General features: G+C 47.4%; 1 protein-coding gene across 3 annotated transcripts; it reads right to left on the bottom strand.

Annotated features, from left to right (window-relative positions):
* Positions 1-3869: 3869 nt before the first annotated feature.
* LOC138839450 (nuclear RNA export factor 2-like) lies at positions 3870-17740 on the bottom strand. Of its 3 annotated transcripts, none has more exons than XM_070039019.1 (23): positions 17700-17740; positions 15707-15738; positions 15294-15380; positions 12629-12800; positions 12265-12418; positions 11630-11713; positions 11420-11524; positions 11218-11298; positions 11003-11072; positions 10759-10847; positions 10516-10623; positions 10234-10343; positions 8824-8860; positions 8345-8413; positions 8187-8239; positions 7916-8023; positions 7751-7809; positions 7527-7642; positions 7392-7434; positions 6702-6777; positions 5975-6148; positions 4371-4431; positions 3870-4241 (listed from the first exon to the last, which is right to left on the bottom strand). In XM_070039019.1, exons 3-23 carry the CDS (start codon positions 15334-15336, stop codon positions 4197-4199), a joined length of 1857 nt encoding a protein of 618 aa, XP_069895120.1. In that variant the 5' UTR covers positions 15337-15380; positions 15707-15738; positions 17700-17740; the 3' UTR covers positions 3870-4196. The 3 variants fall into 3 exon arrangements, with proteins under 3 accessions (XP_069895120.1, XP_069895122.1, XP_069895121.1); XM_070039021.1 differs by having other exon boundaries at positions 6702-6771; XM_070039020.1 differs by having other exon boundaries at positions 6702-6774; positions 17700-17738.
* Between the last annotated feature and the right edge of the window lie 2424 nt (positions 17741-20164).

Genomic DNA, 20164 nt, shown 5'->3' with positions numbered 1-20164 from the left:
AGGGCATAAGTGAGGGTACCGGCATACACAACAAGGGGGAAATGGAGATTGTGAACTTTGAGGATGTGTCCATAGATTTCACTCTGGTAGAATGGACTTTGTTAAATCTTTCTCCGAAGATGCTCAACAGAGGTGATTTTTGGAACTTTGGTGAACCTGGCTTCTATAGAAGAGAAGCAGGAAAAAGAAAACACTGAAGTTAACTATAAAAATCCCAGGGAAGACATAAGAACTAAATTTTAGAGTGACTCCATGAACTTGAGCAAGAGAGTCAATGTGAAGAAGCCTTCTAGCAGAATCCAGGGCATAGTATGAATAAGAAAACCCTACCTGGACTAGCACCCTTCAAAAACTATTATGTGTGTGAAGAAGCCATCATCGTTCATACATCTATTGGTATCCCTTTCAGACCTTACACAGGACAGATATATCCACTGGTTATCAGGAATATGTGGAGAGCCTGAAGGAAATTTCATCATAGTCAAATCAGCTATAGAATGCACAATGAGGAAAATCCATTTGCAGTTAAACAATGTCGAAAATCCTATGGATGGGGCGGGGGGGGGGGGGAAGGAGAAGGATTGGGATTGGGGGGAGGGGGGAGTCTGGGAATGGATGTGAAGGGTAAACCAAAGGAGGAGGCTGCAATGCTTGGTAAGAAATGTACGCATTATCCTGCCCATGTAATTGTAACCCCTCTGTACAGTATGTTCACAAATAAAATTAGATTAAATTTAAAAAAAAAGAAAGAAAATCCTATGGATATTCTAGGTATTTTTTCACAGACATGAAGAAATTCACACTGAAGTTAAACACTGCTGTGAATGTATGCATTGTAGAAGATCATTCCCTAACTCCAGTACCCTTCAAGGGCATCAAAGTACTCACCCTGGAGGGAAAACCAATAGATGTAAGCAATGTAGGAAAGCATTTATTCTTCCCTGTTAGCCTCAAAAACACGAAAGAACTCACCCTAGAGAGAAATCCTATAGGAGTAAGTAGTGTTAGAAAACCTTCATATAACTCTCTCACCATCAGGGACATGAAAGAACTCACACTGAAGAGGAAAAGTTATGCACATAAGCGTTGAACACCTTCTCTGGTCTAAGCACCTTCTGAATCAAAGAATATATGATGGAGAAAAACCATATGGACATAAATGATATGGCACAGCCTTCACTCCTTGCTGTTCCTTGTGAAGTCATGAAAACACTCTTGCTTTAGATAATGTATGTAAGCGATTTGGGGAAACCTTCACTTGTTCCCATTACCGAAAATACATGGAAGAATATACACGGGAGACAAAACTGACTGGAAGCTACAAGAGAAAGCTTTCACTCATATCCTTCTTTATTCACCTTTCCCCAACATGAAAGAACTCATTCTGGAATGTGGCTTCATTCTGCTTGGTTAACCTAATTAAAACCTAACAAGTATATGGTGTTGCTTATGCTTAGCTCACTTTATTCATGGATATGCACAAGGTTTTGGAGAGAAGCCTTGATTAGAAGAAATTTGAGGAAAGAATGTTTATAGAAAAGGTCAGACAAAGAGTGAACAAATTCAGCAGTGGTGCTTACTAGACACAATGTGGAAAATGAATTATACAATTTGTGGGTGGGGACAGGAAGGAAAAACTGGGAGATAGCAAGGCAAGGGGTTACATGATTCAAAAAGAACTATATTCATTACCTGACTTAAGCTTTCACTCATATGCTTCTTTATTCCCCTTTCCTCCACATGAACGAACTCATTCTGTAATGTAATCATATCAAAATGCCTTCCTAGTACTCAGGTAAATGTGTGGCATATAGACTCTTGAGAGTAACTGTATGGATGTAAGCAATATGTGAAAACCTGTCCTTCCTGTAGTTGCCTTAGAGCAAACTTTGGATATATTTATAGCCAAGAACCAGTGGCTCATGCCTGTAATCTCAGCTACTCCAGAGGCTGAGATCTGATGTTATCATGTTCAAGACATCCTAAGCAGAATGTACAGGAGACTTATGTCCAATTAACCAATAAAAATTGGAAGTAGAGGCATTGCCAAAGGGTAGAGCCCCAGACTTGAGTAAAAAAAAAACCTAAGGGACAGCGCACACACACACACACACACACACACACACACACACACACACACACACACACACACACACACACACACACACACACACACACACACACACACACACACATTTCCAAATTTGAGGCCACTTGGCTATATACTGAGAGCTTTTCTCCCAAATTAAAAGCCAATGTTGAATTCTGGATTCCATGGCTCCTTCCCACAGAGAAATCTAGGCAGGCAGCTCAGTGTACCTAGGTTGAGTGTGACGCTCTGATAGGTCTGTCCCATTGAGGACAGACTCCCTACCTCATACCCAGACTGAGAAGTGCATGGTGTGCACTCACTCCTCCATATGAGAGTACCAATGCCTAGCGAGTTACAAAAGTTTGATTTGGCTACTGAAGCATGACCTAGCAGACCATGGTGGACGTTATTTATTTATCCTATACGAGTTTATATATTTTAAATAAATTTTATTATAATGGTGTTATACAGAGGGGTTACAGATCCATGAGTAGGGTAATGAATATAGTTCTTTTTGAATCAAATTCTAGTTCAGACTTCAGTTGGCAAAAACCTCATCTCAACAGATAGGCACACACTGTAGCATGCATGTGTTATTCCAGGTAGGCAGGAGGCCATATGTAGGAGGATTGAGGTCCAGGACCAGAACCTGGAAAAAACTCAAGACACTACTAGAAAAATTAATTGAAAAAGGGCAGGGGTCATGGCTTAGGTGATAGAGTGCTTGCCTTGGAAGCATGAAGGCCTGTGTTCAGACCCCAATACCACCAAAAGAAAACAAAACAACAAAACAAAACAAAGGGCAAAGCAAAACAAGTAAGTGGCAAGTGTTTTATCAAATCACTTACTACACATGTGGAAAAGTGTGGGCATAATTTGTCAGCTGGTGGCCTAATTTGTCACCTGTGGCACCGTTTGTAGGATTGTAACTTGAAAACTTTATGTGGTTACAATTTTAATTTCAAATATTATGACTGCCTGTTGCCTAAAGAGCAAGCCTCACCAAAGTGTGGGAAATAAATTGTGCAGCTGTCCTGCTCAATGACTGCCTGAAATTCAGGACTGTTAACTACCAGTCATTGTGAAAAGCCCCGAAGAACTGACCAGAGTGACAACTTGTGCCACTGTTGTTTGTTGTTGCTGCTGTTTGGAATTGAAAATAGGTGGCCAATGCTCCTCCCTCAAGAACATGGGCATGGCAATGCCAGCTTCGTGAGGGATGCACTGGGCAGAGACTGACTGCCCCTTACCCTGAGAGTGCTAAGGACATGCCCTCTCACACCTTCAGGAAGGGGAAGGGGTGGAATAGTGGGTAGGAAGGCAGGTGGAAGCATGGGAGCACTGTTAAAAAGCTCATTTTCCTTCCATCTGTGAGCAAATCTCTGAAAGGATTATGGTATGACTGAGAATGAAGAGGAACATATGTGAACCTGCACCTTTCCTCCCTCCCCTACAGCCCTCACTAGCCAGGAGACATCCTTTGTGAAGAGACCCCATGGTGCCCAGTGACACACCTTCTTCTGCAGGCCTCTAGGAAAAACATCTGACAGAGCCACAAGAGTGCCGAAGGCCAATCACTGGACAACTGTGTCTTTTCTCATGAGCTTGTATTCACAAAGTTCCCAGGAGGCAAGCTTCATGGATCTGCTTCAGGACATCTAGGCATGATGGGGATGGGATGGTGTTGCAGGGCCTTTCAGTCTTGGCCACACTGGCTCATGGCTAGGGCAGGAGGAGAGCAATCCAGAACATACAACCTTCAACATGCAATGCCACTCTTTATTGTCAGAACAAACAGCCAACTTCAATAAGGAAAATAGGGAGGACAACGGTTGGCCCTTGGGGAAGTTATGTCAGCTGGCCTGTAAGGTAACTTTAGCTTCATGGTCAAAACGGCCCCCAACTCCAGTCACAGCTGAGAGGGGGGGAGGAAGGAGGGAAGCAGGGAGAGAAGAGGGAGAGAAAGGGAGAGAGGGAGAGGTAAGAAGGGAGAGAGAGAGAGAGAGGGAGAGAGGGGGGAGAGGGGGGAGAGGGGGAGAGAGAGGGAGAGAGAGAGAGAGCCCACTATGTGAATGAAGAGGAAGATGACATCCAAGGCCTCCTTTTAGGGCTTTGGTTTGAAGGCCTCCTGTGGGATCTTGCCCTCGTTCTGGAAGAAAGGAATTGGGATGTCAGAGGAGCCAGATGTCCTGAATTCCATCCCGATGCCACCTAGCCACCACCTTCCTGAAGACCAGAGACATCCATCTTTTTCGCCCACTTAACTGCCAGGCCTCACCTGGAACTTAATGAAGATCTGAGCAGCTCTGTTGTAGTCCCATGCATTGTCCATAAGGCACCTGTGGAGGGAGAGGCACAGGATTACTAGCACAGGACGGACACACCAAACACAAAACGCTGCCACTTAAGCCAATGCTACCCATTGCTGGAACTCATGGCCAGAGTGAGCACGACTGTAATGATGAAGATCACTGGAAACCAAAGCGTCCATCACTGACATTCACAGTCAGTAGAGCTCAGCACAGTGGTTCAAGCCAGTCATCTTATCTACTTAGGAAGTGGAGATTGTGGGACTGTGGGACTGTGGCTCAAGGCAAGCCTGGGCATAAATGTTGGTGAGACTCCATCTCAACCAGTGGCCCAGCATGGTGGTGGCTCACCCATTATCCCAGCTATGGCAGAGACACTGGTGGCTGAGTACAGCAGCACATACCTGTCATCTCCCACAACACAGTGAAGTACAAATAGGAGTGGCCAGAATGGCCTGGGCATAAAGTGAGACCTAACCTCCAAAAACAAGGCAAAGAAGAGGCTGGAGGGATGGCCACCAAGTGATAGGATGCATGGCCTCAAGCGGTAGAACACCTGCCTAGCAAGTGTGAGGCCCTGTGTTCAAACCCTAGTACTGCCAGGAATAAAAAATAAAAATAAAAATGAAGAATTTAAAGCCAAAGAGGAGGCATGTTCAAATGAGCGAAGGAGCTTAATTTAACACACCAGTTTTCAAAAGGTGCTCAAGGAAATAATGGTACAAATGGGAGTGTAAATATTTTTTTTAATCCCAACTATTCGTCGATTGAGATATAAGACCTATTCTGTGGTTTTCTAATATATTCACAATATTGTGTAGTCATCCCACCTATCTTGTTGCCAGACATCTTTATCACCTCAAAACCAAAACCTGGCCAAGCGTTAGAGATTACTTGGCTAGTGTCCTCACACTTCTCTAAGACTCTGGAAAATTTGAATCTGCCTTCAGTCTCTATGGAATTATCTATTTCTTGAAATTTTGTATAAATGTAATCATTCAATATTTGGCCATTCATGACTGGCTTTGTTCACTCAGCACAAAGTCTTCAAGGCTCCCTGGTGAACATAATTTTTTCCCCCATTCACTTGGATCTTCAAAAATTTTCAGCCACAATTTTGCAGATTTCAGATGGTAAGATTGGCTTCTTTTGTTATATTTGTCCTTAAGTGTTTTACTCTTCCTGATGCTTCTGTAACCTGACTTGTTTTCTTTAATTCACTGTTGGACTGCTCATTCCAAGTACACAGAATCAGAAATGATTTTTGTACAATACTCTCTTATTCTACAACTTTGCTGAATTTGCTTATTAGTTCTAGTGGTTTGTTGTGATAGAGTCTTTGGATTATCCACAGAGAAGGCAATGTTATTTGAGTACTACATTATTTCAAAAAGACTTAACGTATGTAGGTACAAAACTGCACCAAAGTAACATCATTTTCTCATGCCTGCCCTTAAAAAGATTAAACATATCCACCCGGACACTTTCCTAAATCTCCCGTGAGTCCCCATTATTCATGTTCCTGCTGTCTCAACTGCCTCTTCCTCCATCCAGATGTATACCCGACACTCACTTCTCAGACCAATCGAGTTTCATCCCAGACTGGATGGAGAATGTCTGCACCATTTCACATTGCACTTGAGAGAGGGTGGGCCTCGGGCTGGGACCCACGAGGGAGGCGATGGTGCCTGAGACCTCCTCAGAGGTGGTATCCCTCACAAACAGCTGGTCATTCATGATGCACAGACTGGGGGAAAAAGAGTTTCTGAAACCACCAGATAGGCAGAGGGCAGCCCGACCCACCCCCCACCCCACTGCTTCAAACAGGATCCTTTGTAACCACTGCCACTCAAGAAACAGATTCATTCCCTCTCCCTATTTCACATATCATCAAGACTTCTTGGCTGTTTGGTATCCACAGAGCCCACCCTAGGAGAGATTGTCAGGTTCATAGGGTCTGCAGATGTAATCCCAATGCACGTATCCTACACAGCGACCCAAAGGCCCTGGATACTCTTGCTCCCATTCGTAGTGGAAGAACTGAGTCACGAAGAAGTCAAGTAATTTGGCCAGAGTGACAGTTAGTGAATACTGGGGGTCGGGAAGAGAACTAGTTTGTATTCCAAACTCCAGAGCGCCCCTTCTCTTGACCATTAGCCTAGACTGATCCTTGGATGTACCTCTTGACTCTCCGTCATAGAATACCCCGTGGACGGTGCCACTACAATCCCACTCCTCTGACCCCGGGCTGGGATGGATGTTCCCACCCACAACACAGCACAGCATGTTAGGACACTTACTTTGTTCCACTGCCAGGGATAGCAATGAAGGTCCGAGTGAAGGCACGGATAGAGTCCTGTGAATTTCCCCCTGCTTCTAGGACAGTAATACCCCTCCCTTAGAGCTGCACATTCTCGACATATTCACCCAGTATTCCCCAGCTGAAATCTTACACTGATGGTGGGGGGGTGGGGGTGGGGGAACAGGTCTGGAAAATTGCTATAACTTGGATTCAGCAGGACATGGTGGGAATTGGAAGGCAAAATTAGGAATCGTCTGCTACTGGTGATGGGACCCCTAGGGCATCCCAGGACCAGTGAAATAACCACTTCCAATATTCACTCGGTTCCTCGTTCCCATCTGCCAGAGAGATGTGTTTAATTAGCCCCATTTTGCACTTGGGGAAACGGAGAGGTTGAGTAACTGAACTGAGTCCAAGGACACAGAAGAAGGGACTGGGGTGAGAGCCCTCAACGCACAGAGCCCGTGTCCCTAATGCCTAAGTGACAGGGCAGACAGGCATGGACCTAGGTCAGACCTAAATGGTTTGTGGACAGGGTATGGGCAGGGGCAGGGGAATGGAGAGGCAAGAATGGAATGGAATGGAAAGGCACAGAATCTGGGAAGCTGGCAGGGCCATGGGTAGGGAGATGCCCACTCAGGGGAGGGAGCAGAAGGGGATCTGGAGAAGGAATACTACAGACACTCACCTTCCCTGAAGAGTCCATTGACAGAGAAGCAGATCATCTTTTCCTGAAAGGGAATTACACAGGAGCTCAGGATCCTGCTTAACTTCCAACCAACTCCAGCTCTCTGGAACTGTCTGAGAGGAAGCAGGTGCTCACCGTCTGGAAACACATGTCTATCATAAATGAACTGAGATCATGCTGGGTTTTGGGCAACAAACAGAGGGAGTCCACAATGTCCTGTTTCCTGTGTTTCAGCAGCTTCTGCTGCACATCTGTAGAGAAGCAGTGATCATTGGGCTGCCATACCTTGGCCCTTGGGCCCTGAGACTGTCCCCTTCTCACTCCCTTTCCCTGCCCCGTCTTCCCCATCACACAATTACAGGGGTCCTTAAGAGTGTTCAGATTCCTGCTGTGCTTGAAGTACAGGCTCAAGCAGCTCCTAGGAGATAAAAGGAGGAACAAGAGGTGGTGGTCCAGTCAGTGCAGTGTCCCAGAAGCTCGGGGTGCCACGTGGCTGCAACCAGAGTCAGAGCTGTGATACTCACGGTCCTGGGTTGCCGGCACTGGCAGGGACAGACACAGAGAAGCAGGCCTCATCATGGTAAGCACCGAGGAGATTCTGACGATCTCCACTGTCATAGACAGAGTAATACCTGCCGGAGGAGGAGGGTGGGGATGAGGTGGGGGCAACAGGGACAGGCATTTGCTGTGATCTGAAACCCAAATGAGACCCAACGCTTCCTATGATCAGGCCTGTGCCAAGGTGCCCCAGGTCCTTGGCCCAGCCCTCTTCTTCCTGGTCCTCGGGGCACTCACTTCTTCAGGAACTGTAAAACTCTCTCCCTCAGATCCTCATCTTCATCCTCTTGCTGGAACAAAAAGTGATTTAAACGATGTGGCTTGATAAAGCCACTACCTCCCCACTCCCGGCCAGAGGACAAGCATCCTCAACATCTCTTGGTCCTCTTCCTCACCCTGCTGGGGTTCATCAACCAGCGAGCATCAGTGCCAGGGGCAATGGGTGGGTTGAATTGCTGGCCATCCTGAGGAAGGGAAGAGAAGATCTACAGCGCATGCTAGGGGGTGATAGTGGGTGCACAGGGAGGTGAAGAGGCCCAAGGGGGAACAGTGGCCAGAGTTTGGGCATGGACGGCCATGGAAACAGCACAGGTGAGATTCCAGTGGGCAGCTGAATTGTGGGTGTCCTGGAACTTTCTACCGCGTTTGTTACATGCAACCTGCGTGTGCAACGTGTGCTTGTGTGAAAGCACTCATGGAAACCTTTATTCCACCAGGGACAATATTCATGTCTTTTTCAGGAGGGCACATCATCCAAAATGGATGGTGGAGTGGTGGAAACATGTAACCTAGACAAAAAAGCAAAAGGTTTGGGGGCAGGTGTGGGGGTTATGTTCCTGGGGAACAGGAGACCATGATGAAGGTAAGTACTTACCAGCCATAACAACTGGGGGAAGTAATTGTGGATGGCCCTGTCCAAAAAACAAAGAACAAAAAACAGAAAACAAAACCCAAATTGGAGCGACAGTTTGAAGTCATTCTGTCCTTTTTCCCACTGGCTCTCCTTCTTGCTCTCCCCCTGCTCCTTCCAGCTGGGTGTTCTCACCTACATAGCCCTTATCCGGGGCCACAGGAAGCACAAATGGGAGCCCAGGCTCCAGGGCTTCCACTTCCACCCTGTTTCCTGTCCTCTCCTCTCCTTCCTTTTCTCTGAGTCCCCACAGAAGGCTCCGTTGGGAGCAGGGAATGCAGTAAGGACCCAGGGCACTGTTCTGCCTCATCACTGGGTGTCCCGTATTCTGCAGGGCACGGCCTAGCCAGGCCAGGTGAATGAAGCAGGGATGAAGAGGTGAGGGAAAGAGGGAAGGGTGGGTAAGGCAGATGATGTCCACAGAACAGAAGAAAACGTAGTGAGGAGACATGAGGCGATGGGGGGGGGGGGGTGTACACAGGAGACTGGTGACAAAGGAGAAAGCAAGAAAAAGCAAAGGGAAAGGAAAAGGGGAAGGGGAAGGGAAAGGCCAAAGGGAAATGAAAGGGGGAAGGGGAAGGGAAAGGCCAAAGGGAAAGGAAAAGGGGAAGGGAAAGGGAAAGGAAAAGAGAAAGGGAAAAGGAGCAGCCCTCCCTCCCTCCAACTCTGGTGCTGAAGCACACACTGATCCTGGGATAGGAACCAAAGCTTCTTTGGAGTCAGAAGTTGTTCTCCAGAAAGATTTAGGCATGAGGGGTCAGGCCCCGACACACCATGGGTTAGAGGGCATGTGGGCCCCTCGCTGTGGACATTTTCTCGCTCCCATACACAGGTCTCTGCATACCCGTGCCTCTGTTGCATCTGTGCCCCGCCCACAAACGACACTTGTCTTGGGATACCCAGGATCTTCAGGAGCAGGTAGAATGATGTGACATGACATGGAGTGAGGGGGCGGGTAGGCAATGCTCCTGAGAGGCCCACCCTTCCATTCTCAAGTTCCTCTGCCCTCTGCCTTCTACTCCTGCTTCAGAAGCCGCCGCCTGCCTGCCCACTTCTGGATCCTTGATCTAGGGAGCCCGGGTTTCTCCCCAAGGAAGGCAGAGTTCCCAGCGATGGCCCTGAAGAAGATTTCACAATGGCAGCCATCTTTGTGGCTGAGGGCTTCCGTCCCCAGCCTGGGGCAGGACAGCCTCCATGTTTGTCTGGGACAGGCAGGGGACCTGTCAGGATAGGGTAGGAAGGCCAGCCTCATTTGGGTGAGGCATGCAAATGCAAAGCTGCACTGGCAGAGGCCCCATGCCCAGAGGTAGGAAGCACTGCAGCTGGGGCAAAGGTCCCCAGGAAGGGGGACTGGCGTTACCAGCTATTACCGACCTTTGATAAGCAGATTGGTCTTGGAAGGTCCTGCACAGTGGGTTCCCTTCTAGCCACAGCTCATCCAGCTTCAGCCCTTTCACCTTGTTCAGCTCTAAGACCGACCTCAGCTGAGGGAGACAAGGAGGGGGCAGGTAAGCAGTCTCAGGGAAAGACACTCCTGGGGCCCTGCACTCACAGCCCCCACCCTCACCCACAGGTTCCTTTGCCTGTTTCTTGCCCCCACCCAATGCATGTCAGCACCCACTCTCAACCCAAATGTCATCTGGCTCTCCATCTCACCTGGTTTCGGGAAAGGTCCAGAATCCTGATCTCGGGGCCACTGTCTACAATGTCACATAGGGCATCCAGCCGATAGAGTTTGTTGTTGCTCAAGTTCAAGTACGACAGCTTTAGGGGAGGGAGAGTTAGGGCAATGATTACCATGTACAGCCTGGGACACACACCTGCCCTGTACCTCATCCCTTCCAAGTCCAAGTCCATGACTGACTCCAACAAACAGCATCCCTGGGCCCAGGGCCTCACCTCAGGGAAACTGTTTTGAATGATCTGCACGGCGATGGTCAGGCAGTGTCTTCGATTCAGGACGAAGTCGATATCGTGGTCCATCAAATCTTTAAGAAGTGGAGAAGGGAATCAGAGTGTTGAGAGGAGCCCAGACAGAACAGCACAAGCACAGAACCCTCCCCCAGTTGCCATCCCTCCATCTTCCTCTCAAGCAGATCCCTCTGCCCCTCATGTACCTTAGCACTACTCTTATCAGCTGTACCTGGGTCAAAGCGGAGCTTCTGGAGGTCCAGAGCTTGCTCTTCGATATCGTATCGTTTCTTCATGGTCAGCTATAGGATAGAGATGGAGAGAGAGGCTCCCTAGGCTCTGAGTGTCATGATGACAGGGAGTCATGATGATCAGAGAGTCGGGGGAAGGAGAGAGAGGTGGGGCTGGGACCTGACACACACTGTGCCTTTTGTCTGCATTAATTACCTTTATCTGCTCTATTTGTTCGTCCGTAAACTTGTACCGCACTGAGTAGGGTACAAAAGAAGGACAGACAAAGAGAGATACCTGTGTGAAGGAGAGGTGGGTTCAGCATCAGGACCTCTACACCCAAAGATGCCCACCAGCCCTTAGCCCATCTATCCTCACTCCCCTAGGCCCAGGTACCACCAATGCCCACAGCACACACCTTTTGACTCTTCTCACCACGGATCTTGTAGCAGATCTCCCTCAGTGCCTCGGCAACACTGGCACCCTCGACAAAAAACTGGGCCCAACTTCTGTCATAGTGGAACTAAAAAGCAGAAGCAATGTTGTCAGAGGCCAAGGACCCGTGCCTGGCCCTGGCCTGTCCTCATCCCGTGACCACCACCCAGATGTCTTCACCATCCTCTCTTACATCGACTGGGGTAAAGGGCACACTGCAGTAGCTCTGGATTGAATTCATTAGCCATGTCTTGTCATATCTTCTCCCACAGGGGATCTAAAGGGTAAAAGGAAGGAGCAGCCAGAAAGAAGAGATACAAAGGGGACAACATGGAGTCAAGATGGAGAACACACCCAGGCAAAGTGTTCCTACCCAACACAGCTCACTTTAAAAGACTATGAATAGGGGCGTACGTGCGTGCGTGCGTGCGTGCGTGCGTGCGTGCGTGCGTGCGTGCGTGCGTGCGTGTGTGTGTGTTGGTGCTGGAGCTTGACCTCAAGGCCTGGGCCCTGTCCCTGAAATTTCTCTGCTCAGGCTAGTGTTCTACCATTTGAGCCACTGCTCTACTTTCACATTTTTCTGGTGGTTAATTAAGACATAAGTCTCACAGACTTTCCTGACTGTGATGGCTTCAAACCCTGATCCTCAGGTGTTAGCCTCCTGAATAACTAAGATTACAGGCTTGAGACCTTGGTGCCTGGCTGGTTCCTTTGTTTTTGTGCCACTATTTTTTTCTCCCAATAACCATGACTTGGTATTCAATGCAATTCTCCTTCTCTTCATTGTCAGAACGTTCTACCCAATAAACACCACGCCAAGACACGCACCTTGACCATGAACCAGTCCTGCATTGCTCCTTTTACCATGTCCTGTTGCATCGCTCCCTCTCCAGGTTGTCTATCCTTCCCTGCAGCATTGTCCAATTGGTCTCCATTATGCCAATTGCTTCTCCACCTGTTCTGTTGGTTGGCGTAAGGTGGGCTGGGAAAGGGAGAAAAGGAAGATGTTTGTAAATGCCAGGAAATCCTCCTGATGCTCACTTGCTACACTGTGATACAAGGAATGCCAATGGGATTTTGTTCTACCAGAATCCCACCCCCACCATTCCTCCATTTCTCAGTAAAGGAAGACCCCAGAGAGCGAGAGTTGCAAAGTCGCCGGGGCTGCTACATGCAAACCAGGCTGCCTTACCGTCTGCTTTGTGGGTCATTAGGGCTCTGAAACATGTCCACATTTCCATCATCATTTTGCAATTTGGAAGCTGGAGAATCATACCCAGTATGATGACCATTCCTCCTCCTAAAATTACCATTGGAAGCACTCCCACTTCTCCCTCCAGAAAAATGGCTACTGTTTCTGTACCCTGAAGTTGGGAACAACAGCACAAGTTTAAAGATACATCCATAGCCAGGCACCAGTGGCACGTGGCTGCAATCCTAGCTGCACAGGAGGCTGACATCTGAGGAACATGGTTTGAAGCCAGCCCAGGCTGTAATGGCTGTGCGACTCTTATCTCTAATTAACCACCAAAAGGCTGGAAATGTAGCTATAGCTCGAGTGGTAGAGCACTAGCCTTGAGCAATCATCTCAGAGGCAGCGCCCTGGTTCTGATTTCAAGCCCTAGGACTGACATAAAGATATCGCCATACTCTGCTGACCAGGTACCACATCATGGACTGACACCATGGCAGGACAAGCAAAACTGCCAATCTGAGCTGGGCACTGGTGGCTCGTGCCTTATAAATGTAGCAGTTCAGCAGACTGAGACCTGAGAATTGAGCTCCAAGGCCTTTACATTGCTCCTTCAGCTGATATTTTGAACACAGCAGGAAGAGTGATTTGGGGGGTGGGGGGGGAGGGTCCGGACATGGGGCCTGAACTCTGGGCCTGGGTGCTGTCCCTCAGTTCTTCAGCTCAAGGCTAGCGCTCTACCACTTGAGCCACAGTGCCACTTCGGCTTTTTTCTTTCTTTCTTTCTTTCTTTCTTTTTTTGCTTATATGGTGCTGAGGAATTGAACCCAGGGCCTCGAGCATGCAAGGCAAGCGCTCTACCACTGAGCCACCTTCCCAGCCCTGTGCCTTATTCTTAAGCTTCTTTCTCAAGGTTAGCATTCTACCGTTTGAGCCACAGCTCCATTTCTGGGTTGTCCTTTTTTTTTTTCTGGTGATTAATGGGAATGCTGAGTCTAACAGACTTTCCCACACAGACTGGTTTTGAACTGCAATCCTCAGCTCTCAGCTTCCTGAACAGCTAGGTTACAGGTGTGAACTGCTAGCACCTGGCTTAGAAACTTCTTATTATGAAATTTTAATATTTTATAAAGTATATCCTTGTAAGATCTGCCCTGGGCCATACAGGCCCTGTGCAGATGCCTCCCTACCTCTTGGGTAAGTTTCTACCCAGTATCTGTTACCTAGGTCACTGGCATACCTATAAACAGTCACCTCCCCCTCCAAGGTCACATCCTGGGCTGCCCTCTGTCATGCCTCCCATCAGACCAGGGTAGGATCCCATCTGGATCCAATGTGACTGCACCTTTCCCCCACCTGGCCACACCTCTTTCAGTCCCTGTCCTAGATAAGTCCTGGCCTGAGGTTGGGTGGCCCCTTTTGGCCATGCCTCTCTATCAGGCACGACGGAGGCAGCAGTTGGGTAAATAAAATTCTTTTCCTGCCTAAATACCATGTGGTATTCTCTTCATTGGCTACCTATTTAATTTACCTTACAATCCTGACAAAGAGAACTGACTGATTGCCTCCCTCTAGACTAATGCTAAAACTGCAGATTTGATGTTGTCAGAGGAGGAGGCTTTTACAAATGGTGGCAACAGAAATAAGCAGCGCTTTTTGCTGAGTCCAGCAGAAATATAACTTTCTACACATAGGATGTGTATTGGAAGAATGTGGTCACTCGGTCTCATGACAGACAACAAGGAACACCATCATGTCTGAGGAAAGGAGATGCAATGTGGTGGTGTATGTGGGTAAGGGTGCCCACACAAGTTCAAAAACACATGGGTGACATGTACGTCAACTTTTGATAAGATGTGCTTTGTGGACTGGGAAGGTGGCTCAGTGGTAGAGTGCTTGCCTTGCATGCCTGAGGCCCTGGGTTCGATTCCTCAGCACCACATAAGCAAAAAAAAAAAGCCGGAAGTGGTGCTGTGGCTCAAGTGTTAGATTGCTAGTGTTGAGCTGAAGAGCTGAGGGACAGCACCCAGGCCCAGAGTTTAGGCACCACGACCAGACTCCCCCCACCCCCAAAAGAAAGATGTGCTTTTGTGTGTGTGTGTGTCTGTGTGTGAGTCTGTGTAAGCGTATGCGTTGTGCACACACGCACTACTTCTACAGTTTTAGATCAGGGCCTGGCCACTTTCTGTGGCTTTTTTTTCTTAAAGGCTAGCACTGTACCACTTGAACCACAGCTCCACTTCATTTTTATTTTAGTGGTTAACGGGAAATATGGGTCTAACAGACTTTCCTGCCCAGGCTGGATTTGAACTGCGATCCTCAGATCTCAGCCTCCTGAGTGGCTAAAACTACAGTTGTAATTTTCTGGCACCTGGCCTAAGAGCAGTAAGTGATTTCTTAGTGAGAATAGATTATAGTTGTTGCACTCATGAACTCCACCATTCTTAGTGAAGTACAGCAAAAGGTTCTTCAAAGGGTAAAGCTTTTCTCTGTGTACGTTTTTACCAAACAGGTTCTGAAGAATATTAGTTACCTCAAAGGGTCTGTGAAAAAATACTCCATTCCTATGAAGCTGCAAAAAACTCTCTCTCCCTGAGAGATTCCTGTTGCCTGTCAGCATAGCATACCACAGAAAAAAATTGTCAAAGTATGGAAAGTTGTTTACCTTCATCCCTCTTTGCCCCATACTTCCTTAGATTAGAAGACATTTCTCTTGTAGCTGTTTCTTGAGCCTAGTTTTCTGCAGAACGAGCTTGCAGAAATGAGAGAGAAATAAAGTAGATAATTTAAGCTACACTGTACATTAATATAATGTGCCACAAGCAAAACTTGCCTTTAGCCATCGGACAAGTAATACTTAAAACCCCACAAATGTGAACACCACCTTGCTATTTTCTCAAATTTATTCCTTCAATACCACTCTCCCCACATACTAAAACCATCACCAATGATTGCATGTGATTTTTTTTTTAACACTGAGAATGTGTACCAAAATTTTCTACACAAGGAAGAGGAGAGAGAGAGGGGCTTTAGGAAGGAATCCAAGAGGGAATGATTAGAAAATCAGTGATGACTCACCAATATTTTGTGAAGGGACTCCTTTCAGAGGCCTTAAAACAGAAAAGGAAAATCACCCACAGTGAAATGTACCGTGAAACTCTACAAATTCAAATTTACTGTTAAGAAATTCGAAAACTTGGGTTCACAGGTCCTTTGTTATTTACTTTATGATTTATTTCTTTGTCTGCTGCTCTGGATTAGCTAGGATTACATGTATGAATCCCCTTTTGCCAGGCATTTTTTGTTTGTTTTTTGTGTGCTTGGAGGCGTGGTCACTTTGTTTAGCACTACATTCCCTGGAACTCACAATCCTCCTGACTCAGGTTGTATACACTAGTGTGCACTACCACTATCACTGTCCCCGCTAATTTGGACAGTTTCCCTTAAAATATCAAACACTTATTAAAGGTTTCCCTGCCTCCTTTGGCACTCTCTCCTGCTCCATCCACTCCTCCCTCAGTGTACAAAGGGAGAATGTCTAGTGGGAATGAAAGTCAGACAACTAGGAAAATAAGTATGCAATCAAGTAGTGAAATAAAACACATCAGATTTGGAATCATCTGTAGGAAAAAGGCACCTACCATGTCTCTAGTGCCCTTCAAAACCTCAGAGCACAGTGAGACCAAAAGCAGATACTCTTAGGGAACACAAACGTGTAGTGCTTAAGTGCCTCTTCATATTTATATAATGTAGATATCAAAACGGATTCCAAGATATGGAAACAGATCTCTCCTCCCCCCCTCTCTTTTTCTTCCTTTCCTTTTTAGTTTTTGATGATTCTGTTTTCATTATAGATGGTGAATTCAGGTGTGTATCTTCGGGAAGGCTGTGGGGGCGGGAGGGTAGAGAACTCGAGGGAAATAGGGTAAAAACTGCAGCAGGGGAGCTTACTAGACACTGATGAATGTGAACTATACAACTCGTGGGTGGGTAGAGACAGGAGGGAGGTAGGGACGAGGAGAGAGAGTGAAGGAACAGTGTAGGAAACACAATGTACTCATTACCTAAATCGTGTAACTTAATCCCCCTGTACATCACCATTATAGTAACAGCACAGTAAATTAATTAGAAACAAAAACAAAAACCTTACAGCCAGCCAGGTGCTGGAGGCTCATGCCTGTAATCCTAGCTACCTAGGAGGCTGAGATCTAAGGATCACAGTTTGACCCCCAGCAGAGGCAGAAAAGTCCTTGAGACTCTTAACTCCAATTAACCAACAGAAAACAAAAGAAGAGTGGCACTGTGGCTCAAATTAGTGGAGCGCCAGCCTTGAGTGAATATGCTTCAAGACAACGCCCAGAACCTGAGTTCAAGTCCCATGTCCAACTTAAAAAAACAAAACAAAAAGAAACACTCCCTCAGAGCCACCAACTAACCACCAGAAAACCAGAACAGTGGTGTGGCTCAAAGTGATAGAGCGCAAGCCTTGGGTGAAAAAGCTTGGATTCAAAGCCTAGGCCCCGAGTCCAAGCCTCAAGACAGAGGCGCCCCCTGCCCCTCCCCCACAAAACCCCTCAGAACCAGTTAGGGGCAGTTTTCCACTCCAAGGCTCTTCTAGAGCCTCACCCTGGAGAGGCGGCCAGTGAGGGTCCAGTCCATAAACTCCTGCCCTTCCTCCAGCCTCCTGTGGCGCTTCTCCCCCACCTTCCCCTCCCTCCGGTCCGGCCAGCCCGCCATTGAAGCCCTGGGAGCCGTTGCGGCCTAGAGTCAGGTCAGAGGGCATATGCGCACATACGCAGGCCCACGCAAACACACTGAAACCCGTATTCATCTGCCCCAGGCCCAAAGTTCAGTCTTTTCCAGCCAATTCGAAACCCTGGCCTCCAAGAGCTCCAGAAGGGCAACTTGTTGGTTGCTCGTAAAGCCTTTGTTTACCGTCTGAAGAAACCTTGGCCTCTAAGAGCTAGTGCCCCTCCGACCTGAAGCTTGCCCACCACGGCCCGGTTCGAAAGACTTCAAAAGACAGAGCTAAGGGATCTCCGCAGGGAAAGGGAAGACCCTGGATCTTTACCTCAGGAGGTCTCACGAGAGTATGTGGGCGCACACACTCAGGCGAGCTCCCGGGAACTTCTCTTCACCCCGCCTCCGAGCCACGTGGGGTTGGAGGTCACGATGCCACGTGACCAGAGCCTGACACGTGACCCCGGAAACTGCACGGTGCCAATGGTAACCCTGGAAACCGCGCTGTGGCGTGGCTGAGCTGCACACAGCATGGCAAGGCCCTGAATGCCTAGGGATCACAGGAGCCACATAAGCTGTGAGGCAGGCGTGTCTGGCATCCACTGGTTCACCATCTTCTCAGGGCAGGCCGGGTCGGGGTCCGGGGAGGGACCGGAAAAGGAGGGTGGGGATGGGGATGCATGGGGCGGGGTCGATGCGTGGGGCGGGGTCAGGGCATGGGGTGGGTCCAAGTGTGTAACATGAAGGACTATATCATTCTCATGACTACGAACACACTGTCGCCCCAACAGCTTCAAACCTCATGCTCCCACGTATCGGTAGGTGATAATGGCCACAGGAAGGGAGATGGGTAGGCTTAGGTCACCTACTTTGCTCTAGGGACCCCAGGCCAGGTCCACCTACCACTTGACAGCAGCCACCACAGAACCACAGGGGACTGACCATTTGGGCTCAGAGATGGAGCACTCACAGTATATTTCTTTTGGGATCAGTTGACATGCCCACCGATGTTAGTTTCTATGGAATGGACACTTTCGTGTGACCCACACACCCCAGAACAAACAATGCTCCCTTGCCTGGCACTGATCAGATTTTTTGGGAGGGGGGAGTTCGGTCGCGGGGCCTGAACTCTGGGCCTGGGCGCTGTCCCTCAGCTCTTCAGCTCAAGGCTAGCGCTCTACCTCTTGATCCACAGCGCCACTTCCGGCTTTTTTTTCCCTTCTGCTTATGTGGTGCTGAGGAATCGAACCCAGGGCCTCATGCATGCAAGGCAAGCGCTCTACCACTGAGCCACCTTCCCAGCCCACTGATTGGATTTTGACCAGAGCATTTTCCAGTACCTCAGTTGTTCATGTGACCTCACAGTCTGCCCACATCGCCTGGCTCTTCAGTGACCTTCACCCCTGCAATGGACCTCCCCTATCACACAGCCTTGGATTTCAGGGGCTCTTAAAATTCTAATTCCTAGCGAGCTGATACATAAAACAGGGAAGAAGTCTCCCATTATACCATAATCTTAGAAACGGAATCAGAGAGCCTAAACAGTAAGCAGTACACACGATGACTTAATTTCATGCCAGGACCAAAGGAAATTCAAGAAAATCTGGTTGGTCCAAGGGGTAGTGCGTCCAGATGCCCCTGGAGAAACCCAACCTTTGCAATCAGTCTACACCTGCTCTCTGTCGAGTTCAAGTAAAATCATAGCGGTGCTGTTTATTTGGATTGTTCTCCTTGATAAAGTGGGAATTATGCTTTTGTCCCGGACACTGAAGATTAGGGACAGTGAAACTTTTTATTTCTAAAATGTCCTAATCCCTGAGGCTTTGCTTGTTCTTAGTAGGGGGTAGATGTGTGGCAGAACCACTTCCCAAATGAAATATACTATACAGGGTTCCTCTGGAAGAAGGCTTCCCACAGAAAACAAAATTCCTGCACTTAGGTATCAATGTGTGCGAACCTAAGCCAACAAATACAATCTGTGTTTGTGCTCTAGCATACAGCAGCAGAGGACCCTTCCTGTATAAAAATTTGTCAATGTTTTAGGTATACTCTCCTTAAAATTATGTTAGGGAACAAATACAATCTGTGTTTGTGCTCTAGCATACAGCAGCAGAGGACCCTTCCTGTATAAAAATTTGTCAATGTTTTAGGTATACTCTCCTTAAAATTATGTTAGGGAACCCATACACAGCTAGTAACTACAGTTAGATTTCTAATTTGCTGAAATCTTAGAAAGAACAGGTACAATTCTTACAATAAGAATTTACCAACGTGCACTTTATGTTGTCAATACAACCAATAGTGTTCCTAATTAACCTTTTGTGTAGTGCTCTGGTTTTGTGGTCTGGATGTACTCCTACTGTCAGCACCCTGGCACTAAAGTGAGGAGAGGACAGGGGAGGAAATAATCCAACTTCCTTCCATATGTCCCCTCCTAAGTATTCTGCTATAGATTTTGATATATCAGACATAGAATTCATAGAGCAAGAGGGCCAAACCTATGTGGGCATTACAGAATTAGCTCCCCACTGGAAAAAGTAGAAACAAAGAAAAGTTTCAAAGAATAGGTGAACTTTAATAAGAAATGTCAACACAAAATACCAGGAATAATGCAATGCTAATGTGAAAGCAATATAAATTGTTAATTTTTTTTCTCATTTTAAGAAGGCTTTGAAATTCAATGCATTTTCACTTCAACGCACTGCAAATGTAAAAGCTATGACTGAGATAATTTTTACACTTTTTGTTCTTCCATCTTTGAAAAGTTATGTGACACGTAATTGTGCTACATAAAAT

The sequence above is a fragment of the Dipodomys merriami genome, unplaced genomic scaffold (assembly GCF_024711535.1).
Source record: "Dipodomys merriami isolate MVZ:Mamm:240054 unplaced genomic scaffold, mDipMer1.0.p SCAF_3, whole genome shotgun sequence".
Taxonomy (NCBI): Eukaryota; Metazoa; Chordata; class Mammalia; order Rodentia; family Heteromyidae; genus Dipodomys; species Dipodomys merriami.
The sequence above is the reverse complement of the archived record's forward strand: the minus strand, read 5'-3'. Positions and strand labels throughout refer to the sequence as shown.